The 22529-nt window shown below is 39.9% G+C and overlaps 1 protein-coding gene across 1 annotated transcript in view; it reads left to right on the top strand.

Annotated features, from left to right (window-relative positions):
* LOC150089103 (protein lifeguard 4-like) overlaps positions 1–22529 on the top strand; it is a 113071-nt gene that overhangs the window by 38813 nt on the left and 51729 nt on the right. The window contains exon 5 of the mRNA XM_090371061.1: positions 8124–8157. Coding sequence (XP_090227187.1) covers positions 8124–8157 — 34 coding nt within the window. The remainder of the gene's footprint in view (positions 1–8123; positions 8158–22529) is intronic.

A 22529-nucleotide genomic window follows, 5' to 3' on the forward strand; every position in this document is an offset into this window, starting at 1 on the left:
TAGCAGGAAGTGATCGCGGAGTTCTACGGTGGATGATGATTAGAGAGGTAGCAGTAGTAAAAGGCAAAGGAATGGGTTTTAATTTCAGAAAAGGAAATTACGATGCCTTAAGGTACTACATGGCCTTTATTAACTGGGTAGATATCGCACAGAGAATGAATACAATTGAACTGTGGTATGCTTTTAAAACATTAATCACAGATGCCTTGAATGGTTTTTACCATTAAAAAAATACTCCACGAGGAGGGTTCCAAGTTGGATGAATAGTGAAGTTGCCACATTACTTGAGCAGAAAAAGGTGGCATGGAAAGGTTACAGAGCAATAAAAAGTACTGAAGCCTATAACAGTTACAAGATGATTTGTAATAGAGCCACAGAAAAGGTTCGACAGGCAAAGGCAGTTTATGAGAAATCACTAGAAAACAGAGCAAAGAGGGGGGATAAGGAATTCTTCACATATATAAATGCCAAGAAGAGCAGGACAAACCAGATTGGACCTTTTCGTAAGGGAAAGGGGATAGTATTAAATACACCAGCTTCCATTGCAGATGAACTCAACAGTTATTTTGCATCGATACTTACAAATGAAAAACCTTTTGTGGCAATGGGAAATTGTGGGAGCGAAGTTGAAAAATATGTAATTAATGATATTGAAATTTCGCAAGAATATTTAATGAAAAAACTTTCGAGCCTACAGGCCAGTAAGGCTCCTGGAGTTGATGGAATATACCCTATAATCTTAAGTGAGGTGGCAAGTGAGTACATTGAACCATTGAGGCTAATTATGCGAGCATCACTAGACTCTGGGGAGATTCCCTTGGATTGGAAAAGTGCCAATGTATCTCCCATACATAAGGGCGGCTCTAAGAGTGAAGTGGGAAATTATCGACCTGTCAGTCTGACTTCAGTGGTAGGGAAAATCATGGAGGCAATGATCAAGGGTGGAATTCAGGATTATATGGATTGAATTGAAATTCTCAAGGATACTCAGCATGGTTTTGTAAAGGAAAAATCATGTTTAACAAATCTGGTTCGCTATTTTGAAAGGGTTACTCATGAGCTGGATTTAGGGAATAATTTTGACATTGTTTATTTATTTTTCAGCAAAGCTTTTGACTCAGTCCCACATGAGCAGTTGCTTTATAAGCTGGAACATGTTGGAATCACTGGGAAAATCCTTGGATGGATAGCAGGATGGCTTCAGGGCAGTAGGCAGAGGGTTGTGATAAATGGCTATTCCTCAGATTGGGTTGCTGTAAGAAGTGGGGTTCCCCAAGGATCAGTATTAGGGCCACTGTTGTTTTTAATTTTCATAAACGACATTGATGAAGGGATAGAGGGTGTGATGTCTAAATTTGCAGATGGTGTTAAAATTGGTAGAGTAGTTAATGATCACTGTCTAGCTGAACTTCTTCAGAGAGACCTAGATAGACTTCAGGAATGGTCAGAAAAATGGCAGCTATGCTTTAATCCAACAAAGTGTAAGGTTTTACACCTGGGAAACAGTAATCCCAAAATAATTTATTCACTCGGTGGAGTTCAACTAAACCCAGTACTGGAGGAAAGGGACTTGGGTGTTACGATATGGTCAGACATGAAATTCTCTGAGCATTGTAAACAGGTTGCAAGGAAGTCCCATGGTGTCCTATCTATGATCTATCGAACTTTTGCAAGTAGAGATAGGGACGTGATAATCCCATTATATAAGGCTTTTGTTAGACCACACTTGGAATACTGTGTTCGAGTATGGAGACTGCACCTGAAGAAAGACATCGAGCTTCTTTAAAGGGTGCAAAGATGGGTAACTCGCCTGGTGAGATCGGCAAAAGGGCATCCTTAGAAGAAAGACTTTGAATATGTGGGTTGCAGAGTTTTGAAACTAGACACCTTAGAGGAGATTTGATTGAGGTGTTTAAGGCTCTATGAGGCATCAGTAAAATGAATGAGGATGAAATTTTCAAGATTATATATGATGCATTAGCATTAGAAGAGGCATTTGATGCAAGAAAGCAAGCTTATTCAGCATCAGCCAAAAAAAAAAAAAAAAACCACTTCCACTTCACCCCTCTGTTCGTTCAAAATGCCTGTCCAGCTGAGCCTTAAACTTATTTAGGCTATCAACCTCCACTACACGGGATGGAAGTCTGTTCCACCAACCAACCACCCGCTGGCTAAAGGCAAATTTCCGCACGTCTATCCTACATCTGTCTTTCCTCAATTTGAATTTATGCCCTTTCAGGTGATTACTCTGAGCTAGAGGAAGAATCCCATCAGCATTGAGCATGCTCAAACCATTGAAGGCTTTATACACCTCTATCAGATCACCTCGCTGGTGCCTAGTCTCCAGACACTGTAATTTGCAAAACTTAAGCCTTTCTTCGTAAGAGCACCCCTTTGTTCTATTCACTAATCTTGTTGCCCTTCTCTGTACTCGTTCCAGCAGCTCTACATCCTTCTTGAAATGAGGCCTCCAGACCTGTATACAGTACTCTAGGTGTGGCCTGACCATTGCCTTATACAAGGGAATAATCACCTCCTTATCCCTGCTGGAAAAATTCCTGTATATCATTGACAATACTCCATGAGCTACTCTTGCAGCCTGTCTGCACTGCTCAGAGAACTTCATATCTGCCTGCACAGCCACCCCCAAGTCCTTTTCATTCTCTACCACTGTCAGTGTAGTACCACAGAGTTGATACGTTGCTCTGGGGTTGCTGTTTCCCATGTGTAGTACTTTATTTTTGTCAATGTTAAACTTCATTTGCCACCTCTCAGCCCATCTGCTCAACCTTTCCAGATCCTGTTGCAGCAGCATAGTGTCAGTAGTGTCGTTGACAACCCTGCCAACCTTTGTATCGTCTGCAAACTTGGACATTAAGCTTGATATACCATCATCAATATCATTTATAAATACAAAAAACAATAATGGACCCAACACTGAGCCCTGATAGACTCCACTAATAACATTAGTCCACGATGAGCAGTGTCCATTGATTACCACTCTCTCTCTTCTCCCCCTCAACCACCCCTTTATCCATAGCAGCAATTTGCCTCCAATGTCACACTGCTCCAATTTGTGTAGCAGTCTTCCATGTGCAACAGTATCAAAAACCTTTCTAAGATCCAAGTATATAATATCAAAGCTATTCCCTGCATCCAGTTCTTTTGTGACTGCATCATAGTATCCAATCAGATTGGTCAGGCAAGACTTCCCCTTAACAAAACCATGCTGTGTCCGAGCTATAACTGAAGTCTTGTCTAAATGATCCTGCAGTGCTTCTTTAACCAGTGCCTCCATTAATTTTCCTGGAACAGAAGTTAAGCTCACAGGTCTATAATTACTTGTGTCAGCCTTTGATCCTCCTTTGTGAATTCGGGTCACATTTGCACATTTCAAGTCTATGGGTACCTCCCCTGAGTCCAAGGAAGCTCTCATAATTATGGCTAAGGGTTTGCTTACTTCCTTTGCTGCCTCCTTTAATATAACTGGATAGATCCCATCCACCCCAGGTGCCTTTCTTGTGTTTATCTTCAACAATTTCTCCTCCACTTAACTCTCAGTTATTACAAGATTATCTAGCTTACTGCCAGAGTTGAATACACCTCTGGCATTCCCCTCGCTGTATAACTCCTCATGTGTGAATGTCGATGCAAAATATTCATTTAGTTTGTTAGCTACCTGAGGAGGATCATCAACAGTTGACCCTTCAATATCAAGTGGACCAATCTGATTCATCCCCTTCCTTCTAGAGTTTACATAAGTAAAGAACTCTTTGCTGTTTTTCTTTGCATCCCTTGCCAAGGATTTCTCGTAATCTGCCTTCGCCTGCCTAACCTCCTTTGTAACTTGGTTGCATATCAACTTGTATCTATCATAGGCTTCTGTGTCATGTGTTAATTTGTAAGTATCCCATGCATTTTTCTTCTCTGCCATATGCCTCATTAGTTCATCTGACATCCATTTTGGCCTAAACCTTGAACAATATTTCTTAGTTGGTATGTAAAGCCTAGTAGCTTCCAAGATAAGTTCTTTGAATGCTTCCCATTTTGAATTTGCTGTTGGTAACATCATCAGTTGGTCCCACTGTATAGAATTTAAATACTGTCTCAGTCCATCGTAGTCGCCTTTACGGAAGCAATAACCCTTCCCTTTACCCCTAATGGTAGTTACCTCTTTCAGTAAATCCCACTTCAGCACACTGTGATCACTGCCACCTAGTGGTTCATTTATCTGCAGATTCTTAATGCATGAAGAATCACTGCTGATAATCAAATCAAGAGTATCACTCTCTCTAGTTGCCTCCCGAACATGCTGATGTAGAAAACAATCATCCAATAAATCCACAAAAGCCCTGCTAGTGTGTGAGTGACCAGCCCCCAAATTCCAGTCAATATCTGGGAAATTAAAATCTCCCATTATAAGACTCTCTGATTTACTGGCCCACTCTATTTCTCTGTACAGTTTCTTATTATACTCATCAGAGTCATTAGGCCTATAGCACACTCCTACTCTCAATTTTGATCTCCCAATGCTTATGTCACACCAAACTGACTCAACACTGCACTGTCCAGCGATGTCGACTGGCTTCACTTCCTTGGTTTTTATGTGTTTCTTAACTAATAGCATAACCCCTTCCCCCTTTTTATCCTGTCTATCCTTTCTGTAGACTTTGTACTCCCCAAATTCCAGTTCTGCATCCCTTATATCTGTGTGACACCACGTCTCTGATATCCCAACAATATCTGCCTTTGATGTTTTGAGCAATACCTCAAATTCATCAAATTTATTTACTAAACTCCTAGCATTGGTGTACACGCAAGTATACCTCCACCTGTTTCTATTCTTAGCTACCCTAACACAACCCATGTGTTTACTTGTACCGCAATGGCTCCCAGCAGTCTCTGAAATATCATGCATCTTGTTTTTCAGGCTTCTGCTCATTCGAATAGAAGCAGTGCAAGAATCTCTTTCACCTCTGCCAGTGGCTACTGTCAATCTATTGGTCTTTGTCTCCCCCCAAGCTAGCAGTTTTCCGACCCACCTAACACTGCCTCGACAGCATCAGCAAATATTCTTGCACCCTTTCTATTTAAGTGTATCCCATCCCTGTAGAAGCAATCTCTCCTGTTAACAAGTACAGTCCAGGCTGAAAAAATTTCTACCCCTTGAGCCCTGCACAATCTTTCCAGGGCCGAATTGATCGACAAGGCTCTCATCATATACTCCCTCCTATCGTGTCTGTGCAGAATTGCAGACACTTTCAAATTCAACCCTAATTCTCGGCTTTTGTTCAACAGTGACCTGTACTTGTTAAGTAATTCTGCCAGTCCCCTACTCTTAATATCATTAGTGCCCAAAATGATTAGAGCCTTGTCGATCAATTCGGCCCTGGAAAGATTGTGCTAGGCTCAAGGGGTAGAATTTTTTTCAGCCTGGTCTGTACTTGTTAACAGAAGGGACTGCTTCTACAGCGATGTGATACAGTTAAATAGAAAGCGTGCAAGAATATTGCATAGAAAGTAAGAATAGAAAGGGCCCAAGAATAGGCCTATAACAAACTCCTACCCTCATTTTTGCTTTTCGAGTGCTTATGTCACCCCAAACTGACTCAACATTGCACTGTTCTTGTATGTCAACTGGATGCACTTCTCTAGATTTTATGTGCTTCTTAACTAACAGCATAACCTCTCCTCCCTTCCTATACTGTCTATCCTTTCTGTGCACATTGTACTCCCCAAATTCCAATTCTGCATCCCTTATATCTGAGTGGCACCACATCTCTATCACAACAGTATCTGCCTTGGAAGTCTTAACCAGCACTTCAAATTCATAAAATATATTTATTATACTCCTAGCATTGGGTGTACATGCAATACATGCACCTGTTCTTACTCTTAGTTACTCTAACACAGCCCATGTATTTACTTGTTTCATAACCCCCAGCAGTTCCTGAAACTCCTAGCAACTGGCTTTCTGGGCTGCTGCTCATTCCAATAGAAGCAGTGTAAGAATCATTTCCACCTCTGCCTGCAGCTGTTGTTAATCTTTTAGTCTGTGAATTCCCCCCCCCCAAGCTAGCAGTTTTCCGACCCACCTAACATTGCCTCGAAAGCATCAGCAAATATTCTTGCACCCTGTCTATTTAAGTGTATCCCATCCCTCTAGAAGCAATCTCTCCTGTTAACAAGCACAGATCACGCTGAGAAAAATTCTATCCCATGAGCCCTCCCTGGTCAATCTCTCCAGGGCCGAATTGATTGTCATGGCTCTCATCATATGCTCCCTCTTATCTTGTCTGTACAGGATTGCAGATACTTTCAAATTTAACACTAACTTATGCCTTTTTCCAGCATTGACCTGTACTTACTTAGGAAAGGCACAAGTTAGTGTTAAACGTGTTAAATGTCATTAGTGCCAATGTGTACAACGATATCACCTTTTGTGCCCTTAAAAGATGACATCTACTCTAGTGCAAAGAAGCCACAGGCTTTTTTTTTTTTGCACTGGCAAAAAAAAAAAAAAAAGAAAAAAAAAAAGAAAAACAAGTAGAAAAGAGAATACAAATTATGTGCTTCCCTCCTCATACAGGACCAGTGGACCTTTGAATTTATTTGAACTGTCAGCCTCCACTACCTGCAAGGGCAACTGATTTCAGCAATCAATGATTCACTAGCTAAAAGGAAACTTCCTACAATCTAATCCAAACCTCAAGCTCTGTAGTTTGAAATTATGACCCCTAATAACTTTGTCCGAGAATTACTATGTCCTCAATTAACTTGCATTCTATTAGCTTTTATTCTTTGGATATTTCTTCATTTCTGAACTTGAAATACCTTAAAATTCATAGAAGGCACAAATCAGCTAGCTGTGGAAAACCATTATGGTATAGAGGCAATATTTGAAAAAAGACACTGCCCATTACATGGAACTGCAGAGTGCAAAAAAAAAAAAAAAAAAATTAGTTCCAAATACTTTAAGCAGAAACAATTGGTACTGTCTAACATATTAATTTGAACTTAGACCTATTAATTTGAATTAATGGTTCTTGGTTCTGTTAATGATTTTAATTTATTTTTTCTTGTTAATTTAAATTGTGGGGGAAGAGGTTTATGAAGTTTTTGTTCAGCCAAGGAGTTTTTAATTACTGGAATAAGTTGACTATATTGGTGGTTAAGGCTGACAGCTTGGGAATGTTCAAAGGATAACTAGATAATTTAGCCTAGGTACCTGTGTGAGAAGTAAATAACTAGGATAACTAGGTACCTTATGTGAGAAGTAAATCACATAGGTAAATCACAAAGCTGTCCTCTCAAAATTTAAGGAATATTGGATTTTACCATGATGCTCGTGATATTCTCAAAAGACAGCCTCATTCTGGCATTTCTCTGTCTAAACTACATATAGAGGAACTTTGCTCTAAAGACAAAACATGGTTTTCACCACTTTAGTCATCTATTAAACAAAATTGTGGTGTTGCACCAGATGACAAGAACCATCTACTCTCGTATCACTGGTGACCATGGGCACTGGCAGGATATTTTGCAAGGTGGTGTATATGATAATAAATTTTTTTTTGTTCACCAAATTTTCAAATACATGCAATTTCTTATATTTCAATAAATTAATGAAAATATTAAAAATTGTGTATTACTTCGAAATCCAAAAGTGGTGCATTTTCATCATGCCACCGACGCCCATGCTGGTGACACAGTATATTGTAATTTCTCTGTGTGGTGTAACATCTTTCAGCCTAAATCTCTATGTACTTTGGCCAATGCTTGAGTGGTCATCTCCAATATACTACATGCAGTGTGTTTGACCTAGCATAAGGGGATATCATCTGTTTGTCACCTTGAAGGTGCAAACAGATGATTTGTTAGTTGCAGAAAAACTGAACTTTTCTGAAATTTATCCCATCTGACCCACAAGTGGGATCTTGAATGTCAGTTCCATCAGTCTTGTAGACTCCCAAGTAGCTCAGCTGTTCATAGCTGGAAGGAATGTCTGTGGCAAATCTCAGGGCCTAAGTCATGTACACCTAAAACCAAACAACAATATATTTTTCAAAAAAAAATTAATTATGGCAGAATGTAATTTATTATTTTTTTTTCTTTCTTTTTAGACTGTGGTAGAAGCTTATACAGTTGCAGTTGTAGGTAAGTATCTATGTGGTTTGTGTATAATTCTCAGAAATATATGAAGATTATACAATCCCCTACATTTGAAAGAGAACTTTAATGTCACAAAAATATAATTACTCACAGATAAATAGTTCATAAGTTAAATGTTTCAATTCTTTTATTAGTACCAATTCATTCAATAACTCTATTGATTGAATTGATAATCCTGTTATTATGGTGCTTGGGAGTTCATGCTCTCTTTTATTGTTATGTATCTTACTATGCCTTATGTTCAGTGGTGAGCTATGAATATTTTAACAATGGGCTTGCACTTGCCAACTCTTTGATATGAAAATTCCTTTGGGGGGGGGATACTTACTGAGTAAATCTGATTGGTCACAGAAGTGATGTCATCCGCGGTGTTTGCCAGAGGTGCTTCCCATGCTCACACCACTAGTTTGAGGCGCCTCCGTAGCCAGGTGGGAAGAGCAGCAGTATGTAGCACACGCTTCTTGATTAGACCAGGGTTCGAGCCCGTCACCACCAAATATGGAGGATGCGGAAAGGTCAGGGAATGACCACCGCATATCCCGGAGCAATATGGCCTTAGTTGCTAATGCTCCTAAAAAACCCAAATAACAAATAACCACTAATCTGTGCAGAGCACTCACTAGTAGTATGATTAGAGCGCATAACACATTTTTCGTGACCTGAACGATATCTCGAGTTCTAACTTTTTAGAAGTTTTGAATAGTATGCCCTGAACAGCTGCGTATGTCATTTCAACTAAAAGATTGGGTACCTCAATTGGCACTGTTTTTCAGAGATATTTAGATACGTTGCAGTAGCAAGTATGTCTCTTACTTTAGTTATCATAAATCCATTGTATCTTGTCTTCCAGAAATTATGGAAATTTGTGAATGATCAGTGAAATATTTACAATACAAAAGCTCTTATTTTGTAATCAATATATACAAATCAAAATATCTAAAAGAAACGTGTGGGATGTTTCACATAAAACCATCTACCGCACGTGGTCAGCAGATGCGCAACTTTTTTATTCTTTTTTTACAACTAGGGAAATATAATGGATACATTGTTTTCATGATAAAATTTTAACATTGCAAATAAAAAATAACATGAAAATATTTCCCATATCACAAATAACAAACTGTCACAAAACATTCTAGAATATAAAAACAAATATTACATAAAAAAACAAACTGTTCTAGAAAAGGTACACAAAAATCACATATTATATGAAAAAAAATTATTATACAAAAAAAAATATTCAAGAATGTTTTCTTGAATATTTTCTAAAAATTTATTCTAAAAATTATTCTAAAAATTTATTCTAAAAATTATTCTAAAAATTTATTCTAAAAATTGCCATATAGAATTTACTTTTTTTATTAATTTTTGTTGCCGATCTTGTGCTTTGCTCAATAACTGAGCAATGATTACAGAGGAACGATTTGATGTAATGACCTGGATCAAATTGAAGCAATGGTTTTCCATATAGAAATTAGATGTATGGTCATCATATCTGCAACATGTTTAATTGTCAAAGATGTTATTTTTATTGTTACAGTATTATTCATTATGATGAAAGCTCGCTCATTTTCGGCACTGCTAATTGCAATGGTTACAAGGATATTTCTGGCTTTTTTAATTGAAAAGGGAATTTCACTCGATTGTCTTTGGAAAAAATCTCTAAAATTATTAATTTTTATTTCATATTTTATTAGAAAACTTAAATTTCTTATTCGTTTTTCATGCCATGGAGATGAAGGTTCTTCCATATTCCCCAATTTTAAACATATGTTTAAAATTTCTTTCAATTCCTCATCCTTAATGATATCATTATTTTCTTTATTTAATTTAAAATTACCCTGTTGCATTAATAACCGATCCTTTAAGGATAAAACAATGCAGTTTAATAACTTGTCACAAGCAAATTTTTTTAATGTATTCTTACTTTTGATTTTGATTCCATCAAATTCTTTCAACTTTAGCTTCAGAATTTTTCAAATTAGCAATAGCATTGATAGTTCAAATAATTAATTTATATTCCTTTACTATAGTGATGCTGCAACTTTGCAAAGCTTCTGGAAGGTAAGAGAGCTTCTGCAGGTGTCGATCATTAGTGCTAAATCATAAGAAATTCCAGATTTAAAAGTCGGTTTAATAATCCCAAATATTTAACTTCTGATTCAAAATGGTTGCACAAAGTGGGATAATTCCTCCAAACCGCAATTGTCATCTGCAAGCTACAACTGCCCATCTGGGCCCGAAGACACAACTGACCTTTATAATTTCCACTTCAAGTTCTTTAGCAATCATCCTCAATCAATCGCACTTGTTTTTTGGAGATTGGTAATATAATGCATTTTTTTTTTTTTTTTTTTTTTAATTATTGCCTGTATGCCGTTATGTTTTGGAACATTTTCTTCACAGTGAAGGCTTCAACGCAGTTTCAAAATCTGCCAGCAATTCATCTTCGGAAAGTTTATTTAATATCTTAGTTGCCCGCATTTCCCCCCACCCACTCATTCAACGTCGCTACTGTCACTAGTTCTTTAAATACTGTTCAAACCATTGGAATCACCTGGATATTCAGCTACTGTGATCATGTAAACTTAGACAGGAGAAATTTACTGAAAGGCATGGATTGCTCACTTCTCCGAAAAACAGATGACTGCTTTCAGGAAAAGGGGAATCACAACACAAGTTGACCAGAGGCTATTATCTGTGTTGGGAATACACCTTAATCTTCTGACTGGCTATGGAAAGCATATTGACTAGCGCAACTTATCAGTAGGTGGGATAGGTGGCTGCATTGGTTTTATGGGCACCACTAAAATTACGGAATGGTAATCCCTTTAACCCTTAATTCACCCTTTCTAATTGCCTGAAGGGCAGAGGTGGGAACAATGTGTACAAAGTTAAGTCTCTCATAATCCATTCATTATGTGGAGATTTTCTTCATTCTATGGAAACTATTTTAAATGTAATTACCAAGGGGAATTTAAAAAAATCCGGTATAAAGAAGTTCATTAAACAGAGGTCCGACTATAATTAAATCAAAATGAAGCAATTTTAAAACACACAACTGGTCCATTGCACCGTTAAAATGCTGGGGATGGGGCCTACTCGCCCCACCATAGTTCTGGCTCAGTATACTCAATAATTGAATTCAGGATTTCATTTTTAAAATAAATGATCGCCAGAACAATGGGCCCGTGTGAGCCCACTATAGCTCACCACTGCATATGTTAGGCGCCTCCGTAGCCAGGTGGGAAGGAGCAGCAGTGCGTAGCACACACTTCTTGATTAGACCGGGTAACGAGCCCGTCACCACCAAATACGGAGAATGCGGAAAGGTCAGGGAATGACCACCGCATATTCCCGGAGCAATATGGCCTTAGTTGCCAATGCTCCTAAAAACCAAATAACAACAACAACTGCATATGTTATATATTTGTTTCCTTAAGTAGTATGAGAGAGGAGAGAGACATAAAATTCAGTGTAGACATGTGTGGCCACTATTTGCTCAGGTAGATGAGGTTGTATGACCATACGCCTCACTTCCCATTCCGGCGCCTCCATAGCCAGGTGGGTAGCAGCAGTGCGTAGCACATGCTTCTTGATTAGACCGGGGTTCGAGTCCATGACCACCAAATATGGAGGATGTGGAAAGGTCATGGAATGACCACCGCATATCCCCGGAGCAATATGGCCTTAGTTACTAATGCTCCTGAAAACCAAATAACATTCCAAAACATCCCACAGGTGTTCATTTGGATTGAGGTCAGATGAATTTAGAGGCCAATTAAGATGGGTGATATTTTCATTTTGTTCCTTGAACCACTTGTGCACAGTGCAGGCCTGATGACATGGTGCATAATCGTCTTGAAAGATCCATTTCGGTCATGGAAAAAAATGGAGTATGGCAGAGTGCACGTGGCCTACTAAGAGTTACCAGTTTCAGTAGACCTCTCCAGTGAAATGTTGGTCCATACACACCAGGGTTCCTAGTTCTTACTAGAAAAACATACCCCCATATGAAGCAACTACCAGCACCTGCCTGGATAGTGGACACTAGGCATGATGGGTCCATGGACTCATGTTGCTTGTGCCACACACTAAGGTGCAAGAATACTGGTCCATACACACCAGGCTTCCTAGTTCTTGCTTGCAAAACATATCCCATATGAAGCAACTACCAGCACCTGCCTGGATAGTGGACACCAGGCATGATGGGTCCATGGACTCGTGTTGCTTGTGCACACACTAAGGTGCAAGAATACTTACATTTCAGCAATACATAAAGGCGGTTCTAAGAGTGAAGTGGGTAACCACCAACCAGACAATATGATTTTAGAGATAGGAAACATCATGGAGGTGGTAAGGAAGAGCAATACAGGATCATTTAGATAGAAATAGAATTTTGAAGGCTACCCAACATGGTTTTTATCCTGGGAAAATCATGCTTAACTAACTTGGTTAGCTATTTTGAATGGTTACTCATGAGCTGAATGTAGGGAATAATTTTGACATTGGTTATTTGGATTTTAGCAATGCATTGACTCAATCCCGCACAAGAGGTTACTGTACAAACTGAAATATGCTGGAATCAGAGGGAAATTTCAAAGGGGATTAGATATGTGCAGATGTGAAGTTCTCAAAGCAGTGTAGACATGCAGCTAGGAAAGCTCATACTGTCCAATCTTCGGTTCATTCTACATTTATATGTAGAGATAGGGTGATTGTAATTCCCATTGTATAAGCAATTGTAAGACCACACTTAGAGTACTATGTCCATGGAGACTGCACCAAAAAGGTGCAGTCTCCATTTGTTTCTTGAAAGTGGCCAAAGCTGGGCAGCACCTTGGCAAGATTTGTGAAACTGAAACCATATGAGGAAATACTTCAACTATGTGAGTTGCAGAGCTTGGATCATTTAGACAGAAATGGAAATTGGGCAATTAGAGGCAACCTGATTGAGGTGTAAAAGCCTCTGAGAGGTGAAAGTAAAACTAATTTTCACTGCCATAAATGATTCCAGAATGAGAGACCATAAATTCAAATTAACAAGTTCAAAATTCAAAATGGATTGCAGGAAGTTTCCTCTTTAGTTGGCCAGTTATTAATTATTGGAATAAGTTACCTCTATGGGTGGTTGAGGCTGATGAGGAAATTCAAAGGTCAGCTGGATAGACACCTGGTTAGGAGGAAGTCAAATAGGCAATTTATTTTATCTCATCTTATTCATTCTAATTTTATTTTTATTAATTTTTGGCAAGTTCAGCAAAAGCAAGGATCTTCCTCATGATGTGAGGAAGATCCTGGCTTTTGCTGAACTTGACACAAATTAATAATGCTGAACTTTTTTTTTTTTTTTTTTTCACCAGTCGGGGAAAAATAAAAAAGAAGTAAAATAATAATAATATGACTGCACCAAAGCATGCTCAGATATTAGTATTAGCCATATGGTGCAAAGAAGACTCCTTTTGCACTAAGGAAACACCTATGTGCCTAATTTTTCTAGATCTTGTTGTGTACCTTGATTACTGACATTAACTACCCTGCCAACTTTTATATCATCTACAAATTTGGATATTAGGCCTGATATGCCTTCATCAGTATCATTAATAAATACTGAAAACAACATGGATCAGCACTGAACATAGGGTGATTCCATTAATAATGTTAGTCCAAGAAGAGCAGTGCCTGTTGATATCCACTATCTATCTTTATACAGTCAACCATCCCTTTATGCAAAGCAGTATTTGCCCTTAATGCTACACTGCTCCAATTTTTACAGCAGTCTTTCATGTGGAACAGTATCAGATTTTCTAAAATCTAAGTATAAGATGATAAAATTATTTTTTGCATCTGGTTACTTTGTTGCTACATTATAGTATCCAATCAGATTGGTCAGACAAGAATCAACCCTCAACAAATCTGTGCACTTCATTGTATAACTATATTCCTGTCTAGATGTTCTTGTATTATTTTAATAAGTGACTCCAATATTTTCCTTGGAACAGAAGTACTGTAAGCTTACAGGTCTGTAATTACTCGTGTTACCACTGTGAAGTGGGGAAACATTTCCAGTCAATGGGGATCTCAGCTGAATCTAAGAATGCTGTTATAATCCTGGCTAACATTTTGTTTACTTGTCTTGCTACCTCTCATATACAATTGAATAGATCTGATCCATCACACGTGCTTTATTTACTTGTATCTCGACAATTACTCTTCCAGTTACCTCTGAGTATTCACAAATTTATTTAGTTCCCTGTTAGAATTTGGTATACTTGGCATCTCCATCCATAAGCAGTTCCTCACATGTGAATGTGGATGCAAAATATGTATTCAGTTTAGCAGCAACCTAAACAGGATCATCAGAACTTATTACCACCTGCTTAATGAGTCATCATGATTCATTCTTTTCCTTCTACCATTAATACATGTAAAGAAGTCTTTTCTACTTTTCTTTCCATTCTTTTGCAAAGACTGTTCATAATCTACCTTGGGTTGCCTAACCATTTTATTGCATGCTAATTTTTATCTAGTATCCTGCTATAGTATCTGTGCACCTTTGATAATTTATACTCATCACATTTATTGTTCTTTTCTGCTACTAATCTCATCAGTTAGTCTGACAACTATTTGAGTCTTAGCCTTGAACAGTGTCTTTTAGTTCTTTCAGTAATGGCAAATGATGCCAAAAAGCAAGCTTATGAAGCATCAAATGAAAAAAAAAAATTCCCACATTACCCATCCATCCCCTCAAATAACACTGGTCGGCAAAAAAAAAAATAATAAAATGCTCCCTGTTAAAATTCAGGGTGATTCTTTTAGATTTGACATTGTCAAATCCAAATATGCCAACTATATTACTGCAACACCAATTTTAAGGGAGAAGGGATTAAAGTCAAAGTTTCTAGTAAAAAACGACTTCATATATTTTAAGAAAATGTTACATACGCTACTAAATATAAAACTCTGCAAGGAAAACCATGAATTACATGAACAGAATAGAACATTAATAGCCAAACAGAAACTAATTGATGATAGTTAGACACAGTCCTAACTCAACTATGCAGTTAACGGAACAATTGGACGAAATATCCCGATACCTCGAGAACCCACAGGCTTGCCCAGCTGACATTTCAAAAGTTGCAAGAGGGAAACCGATGGAGAACCCGCACGATAAATCACAATGGACGACTACCCTCAAAGGTAGGGCAGAGTTGCAAGGTGCTGATTCCTGCAAAGAGCAGTCACCCCCTCAAATTTTTGATAATTCAAAAAATCAATCCTCCGATAAAAGGTGTGCAAACTCCAGGTCGGAAAACAGTGAAGCGACCGCTATCCCCAGCTCTACTCCCTCCGAAAACCAAGATCGCATTAAAAAGAAATCAACCCCTCCATCAGAGGCACACATGAATCAGAAACCTACTTTTGCTCAGGTTGTTTCTCTGTCGACAAAATCGGCCCCCTCAAAATTCCACTAAAAAGGAACCCCCTCACCTAAATGCCCATCAGCAACAACATGCCATACGGACAAATGGTGATCCTACCGATCATCCTCCAGCCCAGGTACCATTTTTGCTGTCTCAGTGCACAGTGTTCTCTTTGCTTTGATCTTGTGTATATTAGTGATTTCAGTGTAATATAATAAGTGCTTACTTTAGCATTAGCAGAGGCATATGATGCAAGAAAGCAAGCTTATGCAGCATCAGCCAAAAAAAAAAAAAAAAAAAAAAAACATTTCCACTTCACCCCTCCGTCCAGCTCAGCCTTAAATTTATTTAGGCTATCAACTTTCACGACAAGGGATGGAAGCCTGTTCCACCAACTAACTACCTGCTGGCTAAAGGCACTTATAATTGTGCTGTGAACTACTGCTAGGTGGTTGGCCTCACTTCCACGTAGTCCGGGGTGGGTGACCAGGGGACTCCTGGTCGGCTGGGTAGGCCTTTACTGTCAGGCTTTCACAGTCTAAAGTGACTGGTGTAGTGTGGGACTTAAAGGAATCGGACACTGTGTTTCTCAAAAGCCGATATCTATTTGCCATATATATATATATCAGTGTTGCATATTATTGTCTGTATTTTCGTTAGTCTTGTCAAGAACTGTAACTGACTGTCTATTCAGCTAAAAGGGAAGCTAGGTCCAAAGGTGTTGGATAGAGAAGGGATGGAGGTCGTTGATCCCGGTGCTGTAGACTGCAGAGCTGGGAGCTTAGGAACAGGTTCGACGCAAGTATAAAGCCTGTATAAAGCCTTGAATGGTTTGAGCATGCTCAATGCTGATGAGATTCTTCCTCTTGCTCAGAATGATCACCTGAGAGGGCATAAATTCAAATTGAGGAAAGACAGATGTAGGATAGATGTGCGGAAATTTGCCTTTAGCCAGCGGGTAGTTGGTTGGTGGAACAGACTTCCATCCCTTGTTGTGGAAGTTGATAGCCTAAATAAATTTAAGGCTCAGCTGGACAGGTATTTCGAACAAACAGAGTGGTGAAGTGGAAGGTTTTTTTTTTTTTTTTTTTTGGCTGATGCTGCATAAGCTTGCTTTCTTGCATTACATGCCTCTACTAATGCTAATGCTAAGTAGTGCTTGGACATTTGCCCGGAGACCTTGGTCTTGTTGGATGGTGACTTGTCTAACGACTCGATGGCTCACACGTCTACACAGAGAACTGCTGTGAAACGTCTCAGACAGGACTCCAATGATGGAGATCCAAATGAAAACTTCAAAGACACGAAGGTAGTGCATCAGAGACTCCATGATTACATGTTCAATGACTAACAAGGTGAATCCAATGACTAACAAGGTGAATCAAACGGTGATGTATGCGATCCTGGGTATGTGGGATCAAACTGAGGCTAAGGCGATGAAAGTTTATGCTGAAGGCACAGCTGAAAAGTCAGTCCTCTGTCAGTGTCGTGCCAGATTCGTATGCAGATATCGTGTGAAGACTGAATGGTACAAATCAGAAGAAAATGGAAGTGCACGCTGTTCTCATAAAATCGGACAGTGACAGTCTAAAGTCCAGCGAAGTCATGAAACAAGTCGTTTTACAGGCTGTTAAACTAGTTCTCAAGAACATGAATGTTCATCGTATGAGGACTATTAAAGACAATGGAGTTGTGCTGGAGATGGCTAGCAAAGAAGACGCTCAAAGGGTACTGACTTGTGAGACTATAAAGGCCAAGGGAATGAAGACCGGGTCGCCAAGAAGCTTGGAAAATGTCTCATCTACCACGTCGATGCTGATGTCGAGAAAGAAGAATTTCTGTCTGAGCTTTACGAAAGGAACTTTAGTTCTCAAGAGGTCAGCAGAGCACTATTCCAGAGGACTACTCTGGTTAGGTCAGTGGCAAAGGTTGCAAATAACGATTCCAAGAACTGGATTATCGAGGTTCCCACAGAGTTGTGGAATATCTTGATCGAGAAAGGCAGAGTGTTCGTGCACTGGTCTCCCTACAAGGTGCATGATATGTGTTTTACGGTGAAGTGTTTCAAGTGTTTAGCCTTTGGACATTTAGCCAGGAACTGTAAGTTCAAAGCTGTGTGTGGTCATTGCACTGGAGAAGGTCACATTTTCAAGGAGTGTCCAAAGGTGGCTGATAAGCCTACAGTAAGAAGCGAGGCAAAGCTTCCGACCATTCTGTTCGAAGTAGAGATTATCCCATCTACAAGGGTTATTTAGAACAGATTAAAAGTAAAGTTGTTTATGGATAATACGCCCATAACAACTACTAACAAAGGGTTGTATTGTACAGGTTAATGGTAAGAGATCATATTCTGTTGCCCTGCAATTAGTAGAGCGGACTAGGAAAGAAAAATGTGACTGTATCCTTTAGCAAGAGTTGTATACAGTGAACGATAAGGCTTGAGGTTATCCCTTAGAGTACAGGGTTGTTCAGTATGGTCAGGGATGTCAAGCTGCGATCGTTGTCTGCAATGGGGATTTGGTGGTTACCCAGCTGCAGAAGTTGTGCTCCTCGCACTTTGTTTGTGCTGAAGTAATTGGTTCTTTTGGCAGAATTTACTTGGTTAGTATCTATGCCCAGTATCGGGAAGAGCCACAGGCCTATCTGCGGTATATTGATGAACTGTGTAATATGTTAGCAGGTCAGAAAATTCTAATAGGCATCGATGTGAATGCCAAGTCAGTGAGTTTCAGTAGTGTTAATTCTGACTATAGAGGACTACCCTTTGAGGACTGTATACTGGTGAATAGACTCCAAATTCTAAACGTCCCTGGTCAGCCTTGTACCTTTTCTACACTGCAAGGTGAGTCAAATATCGATATTATGTTGTGTACTGGAAATGTAGTGAACAAAGTCGTTAGATGGTCTGTTTAAATCGACTGGTCAACTAGTGATCATCGTGTTCTACGAAGTGAGATCCGCCCATTCGAGCGTAGAATTGCCAATTGTGAAATGGGTAGGTTTGTGGGTTTGTGGTGAGTACTGCTAACTGGAGTAGGTTTAAGTCAGTCTTAAACGATACGACTGCTGATGAGAACTGGAGGCAACGTTGGCGTTGTGGCCTGGCAGCCCAAAGAGTTATTATGGTTAATGAGCTTCTTTGGAAAGATTGTGTTTCCATGAGGAGAGGAAGGAATAGAATGACGTCTGTTCCCTTGTGGTGTGGGGAATTAAGCAGACTTAGGCACCTTGTCAATAAGACTAGAAGGAAATTCCAGAGAGCCAGGCGGTCTGTCTTTCATAACCTTGATGACTATCAGGAGCGTTTTGCTGCAGCAAAGAGAAATTATACCAAGGAGATTTGTGATTGCAAGCGGAAGGCTTGGCAAGATTTTGTCTCAGACAAGGGCAACATGAATCCTTGGGGGCTGCCGTACTGGCATGTCATGGACAAGGTTAGACCTGACCAGGTCCAGCATTCTGTTTTCGGTGGGTTGAGCTAGTCTCAGACCTGGAACGATACGATGCTTATGGTCCTTCGTGTGCTTTTTCCCGTTGACAATGTCGATGGTGAAATGGCAGAGCAGACTACTATTCGTTCAGCTAACCAGGGCGGTAGTTCTGGTGCATCCAGTGAGATGTTTACCGTAGCCGAACTTGAGTGGGCTGTTAAGTGTATGAGAAATCGAAAGGCTCCTGGCTCCGCCAATATTTCCGTTGAAGTCTTGAAGGAATTTTTCCGTCAGTGTCCTGACTTACTACTTTCGTTGTATAATCAGTGCCTCGAAGAAGGTACTTTTCCACAGAGTTGGAAAGAAGCCAGAATTATCGTTCTCCTGAAAGGAGACTATCAAGAGAGGACTAACCCGTCTTCTTATAGGCCTGTTGCCTTGCTATCTGTTCTGGAAAGGTGTTTGAAAGGCTGATTATGGAAAGGCTGAATAAAGTGTACAGAGATAAACACCAGGAATCCGACCGGCAGTTTGGCTTCAGACAGGGCCATTCTACTGAGGATGCCATGGGGAAATTACTTTCGTTGGTTCATGGTTCTGAAAGTAACTATGTGTTGGGAATTTTTCTCGACTTTAAGGGAGCTTTTGACCGCCTATGGTAGTAAAGCATTCTATGCCGATCGAGGCTTGTGGACTGTCCGAGTGTCACATATTGTCTCATGTGTAGCTACTTTCACGACGGAGAGTGGTGGTCTATAACCGCTTCAAGAAAGTTTGTTACACGGTCTCCAGGGGAATTCCACAGGGATCCATTATTGGTTTTTTTATGTGGAACTTCGTCTTGGACGAGTTATTAAATCAAGACTGGAATGGTGTAGAGTTAGTGGCTTACGTGGATGATGTTGCCGTACTGGTGTATGGTAGAGTGTGTTTAGTGTCAAACGGCACCAGGGGTTCCCCCCCATCTCCGCATGCTATTCATTGTGGGTGTGAAACAGAACACTGTCAATGCCAGAGGTTTAAAAGTGTATGGATTTTGTACATGTGTAGTGTCGTGTACCGTTGTTCCTCTGGTCATTTAGCTGCTGGGCCCCTAATGAGACCCAACGTTGTCCACACCTGGTCTGCCTCGTGGAGGCAGACCAGGTACACCACTATTATAGTTATTTACTCTGGCAGGTCCTGCTATCTAATTTCCTGAGATTTCAGTGGCTAGGACCTTTAAAAAAATAAATAAAATAAATAATAATAATAATAAATAAAAAAAATAATAAAAATAAATAAATAAAATAATAATAGTAATAAAAAAAAAACCATTATAGATATGGGTCAGCCAAAAGAAGTACTATTTATGCAAATAGATGTTATTAAGTTTTTGGGTGTAGGGCTCAAGCAATTTAACAATGGTTCAGACACTAGTAATTATAAGTAAAAGAGAGAGAGAGAGAGAGAGGGGGGTGGGGAGACTGAAGGGTGGGGGGAAAATCCAGAAATAAGGGGTCCATAGAGAAGATGACCCCCAAATCAGTGGAGCAGGCCCATGCCCCACCAGAGGGAAGAGAGGGGTGGCAAGGGGAGGAGGAGCCGAGAAGTCACCTCACCCTCCTGCCCGGGGAGTGAAGGCAAAGGGCCACCCAAGGGAGCGTGACTAAGGAGGGGAAAAAAAAAAAAAAAAAAACGGCAGGGAAGGGAGAAAAAAAAGTATGGTAATGTCCGATTAGAACTGGAACAAAAGGCCAGTTGGGTTTCGAATAGCATTCAGACTTGGGCCTCGGTTCACAAGCTAATGATATCGCCGACAAAGTCGCAGTGTACGATGCTCATAGGGCTTCTCAGTCCTAACAGAAATCCCATGGTAGGCTTTGGTGGGCTCGCTTTGGACTTTGCCCCTATAGTGAAGTACCTTGGAGTTAATTTGGACCAAAGACTAAGCTTTATTCCCTATGTGAAGGCCATGCGGGATAAGATTAAGAAACTGTATGGGAAATTGAGAAGAATAACGAGAACTGACTGGGGGATCAAAGGTAGGAACTTAGACATCCTTTATAAGTGCCTCTTTGTCCCTATTATTACATATGCCTGTGGAGCCTGGGGTCAGGTTGTAGACAACACCTGTCTACAACCTGGTGTATCGTGAGATGACACGATGGTGGCTCAGCACTTTGCATTGCTTAGTGTGACTAGAGCTTGCTGCACAGTCTCCATAGAAGTCCTACAGATTATCGCTGGTGCTTTGCCAGTGGACTTAGTAGTTCTCGAGAGACTTCTGAGGTACGGAACTAAGAATAATATTCCCATGGAGGTGATGGGTGTTCATTCTTTCCCAGAGGCTGGCAGAACTTATGACAGACCTGACTTAAAGGTCAAAGGTAAACAAATAACGCAGGATGTCCATCGGCTCTGGCATAATCATTGGACATCGTCCTCTAAAGGCAGAGTGACGTTCGAACTTTTGCCTGACGTCACTAAGATTTAACAGATATGCAGGTGGCCTAAGATGGGTGTCTTTCAGGCCATGGTAGTTACTGGACACGGACTTCGGTTGCAGCTGCATCAACTGGGCCTTGTGGGCAAATTGAGGATAGCAGCATGTAATATTTCAATGTCAGCTGTATGACATACCAAGACAAAGGCTTATTAGCTGTTTAGGAGTATCCTCTTCCCATGAAATGCGAAAGCTTTTTGAGGATGAAGGTGTTCTTTGAGTTTCTAAGAAATATAAATATAATTTGTAGTGCTCAGGCACTACTTGAACTGAGAGTTCGTTATTCCCGCATGCTTGCGGATGTTAGTTTTGTGTTGAAAATGCTTGTCGTTGCTTTTGTTTTGAGTTTGGGTTTATATATATATGTATTGAAATTTGACTTCTAAATTTATATTGTTTTTGATTTAGATTTTTGATTGTGGTTTAGATCAAAGCAATCAGATTTCTTTGTACTTAGAGTTGAAAATTGTTGTTGATTCAAAAAAGGATAGTAGCAAACTGCCTCCACGGGGCTAGGGATGGTAAACTTCCCTGCTGCAGGGTAATTCCAATTGCAGCATGGAAGGCTAAATAGGTCGATTGTAAATAGTTAAATTGCATTGTTGAGCCGTTGCTCAGGGAACGCTTCAATGAGTGTAAATATGATGATGATCATCATCCTCCAACATCCCAGCCATCTGATTATCACCCTTGTCTTGTAGAAAGATACAGCATCACCTCAGTTCAAACAAGAGGAAAGCTGTTTGTCTCGCAGATTGAACCCAGTATCACACCGAGCGTCATCAAAGAAATGTGCATAGAGGGGATGGGTATCGACGTAGAAGTACAACTATGAACAAGACATCCAGCATATTCCTCCTTCACTATCTCATGCCCTATTAATTGTGAAGTATGATTACTAGACAAAACCATTTGGCCCAGTGGCATCCTGGTTAAACGCTTCAGGGACCTTGTTCGATGCCCTCAACTAGGGTAGCGCAGTAACAATTAAGGAATTCCACATCCGACTCGAAAGAA

The sequence above is a fragment of the Mastigoproctus giganteus genome, chromosome 3 (genome assembly GCF_048544385.1).
Source record: "Mastigoproctus giganteus isolate SK-2022 chromosome 3, ASM4854438v1, whole genome shotgun sequence".
Taxonomy (NCBI): Eukaryota; Metazoa; Arthropoda; class Arachnida; order Uropygi; family Thelyphonidae; genus Mastigoproctus; species Mastigoproctus giganteus.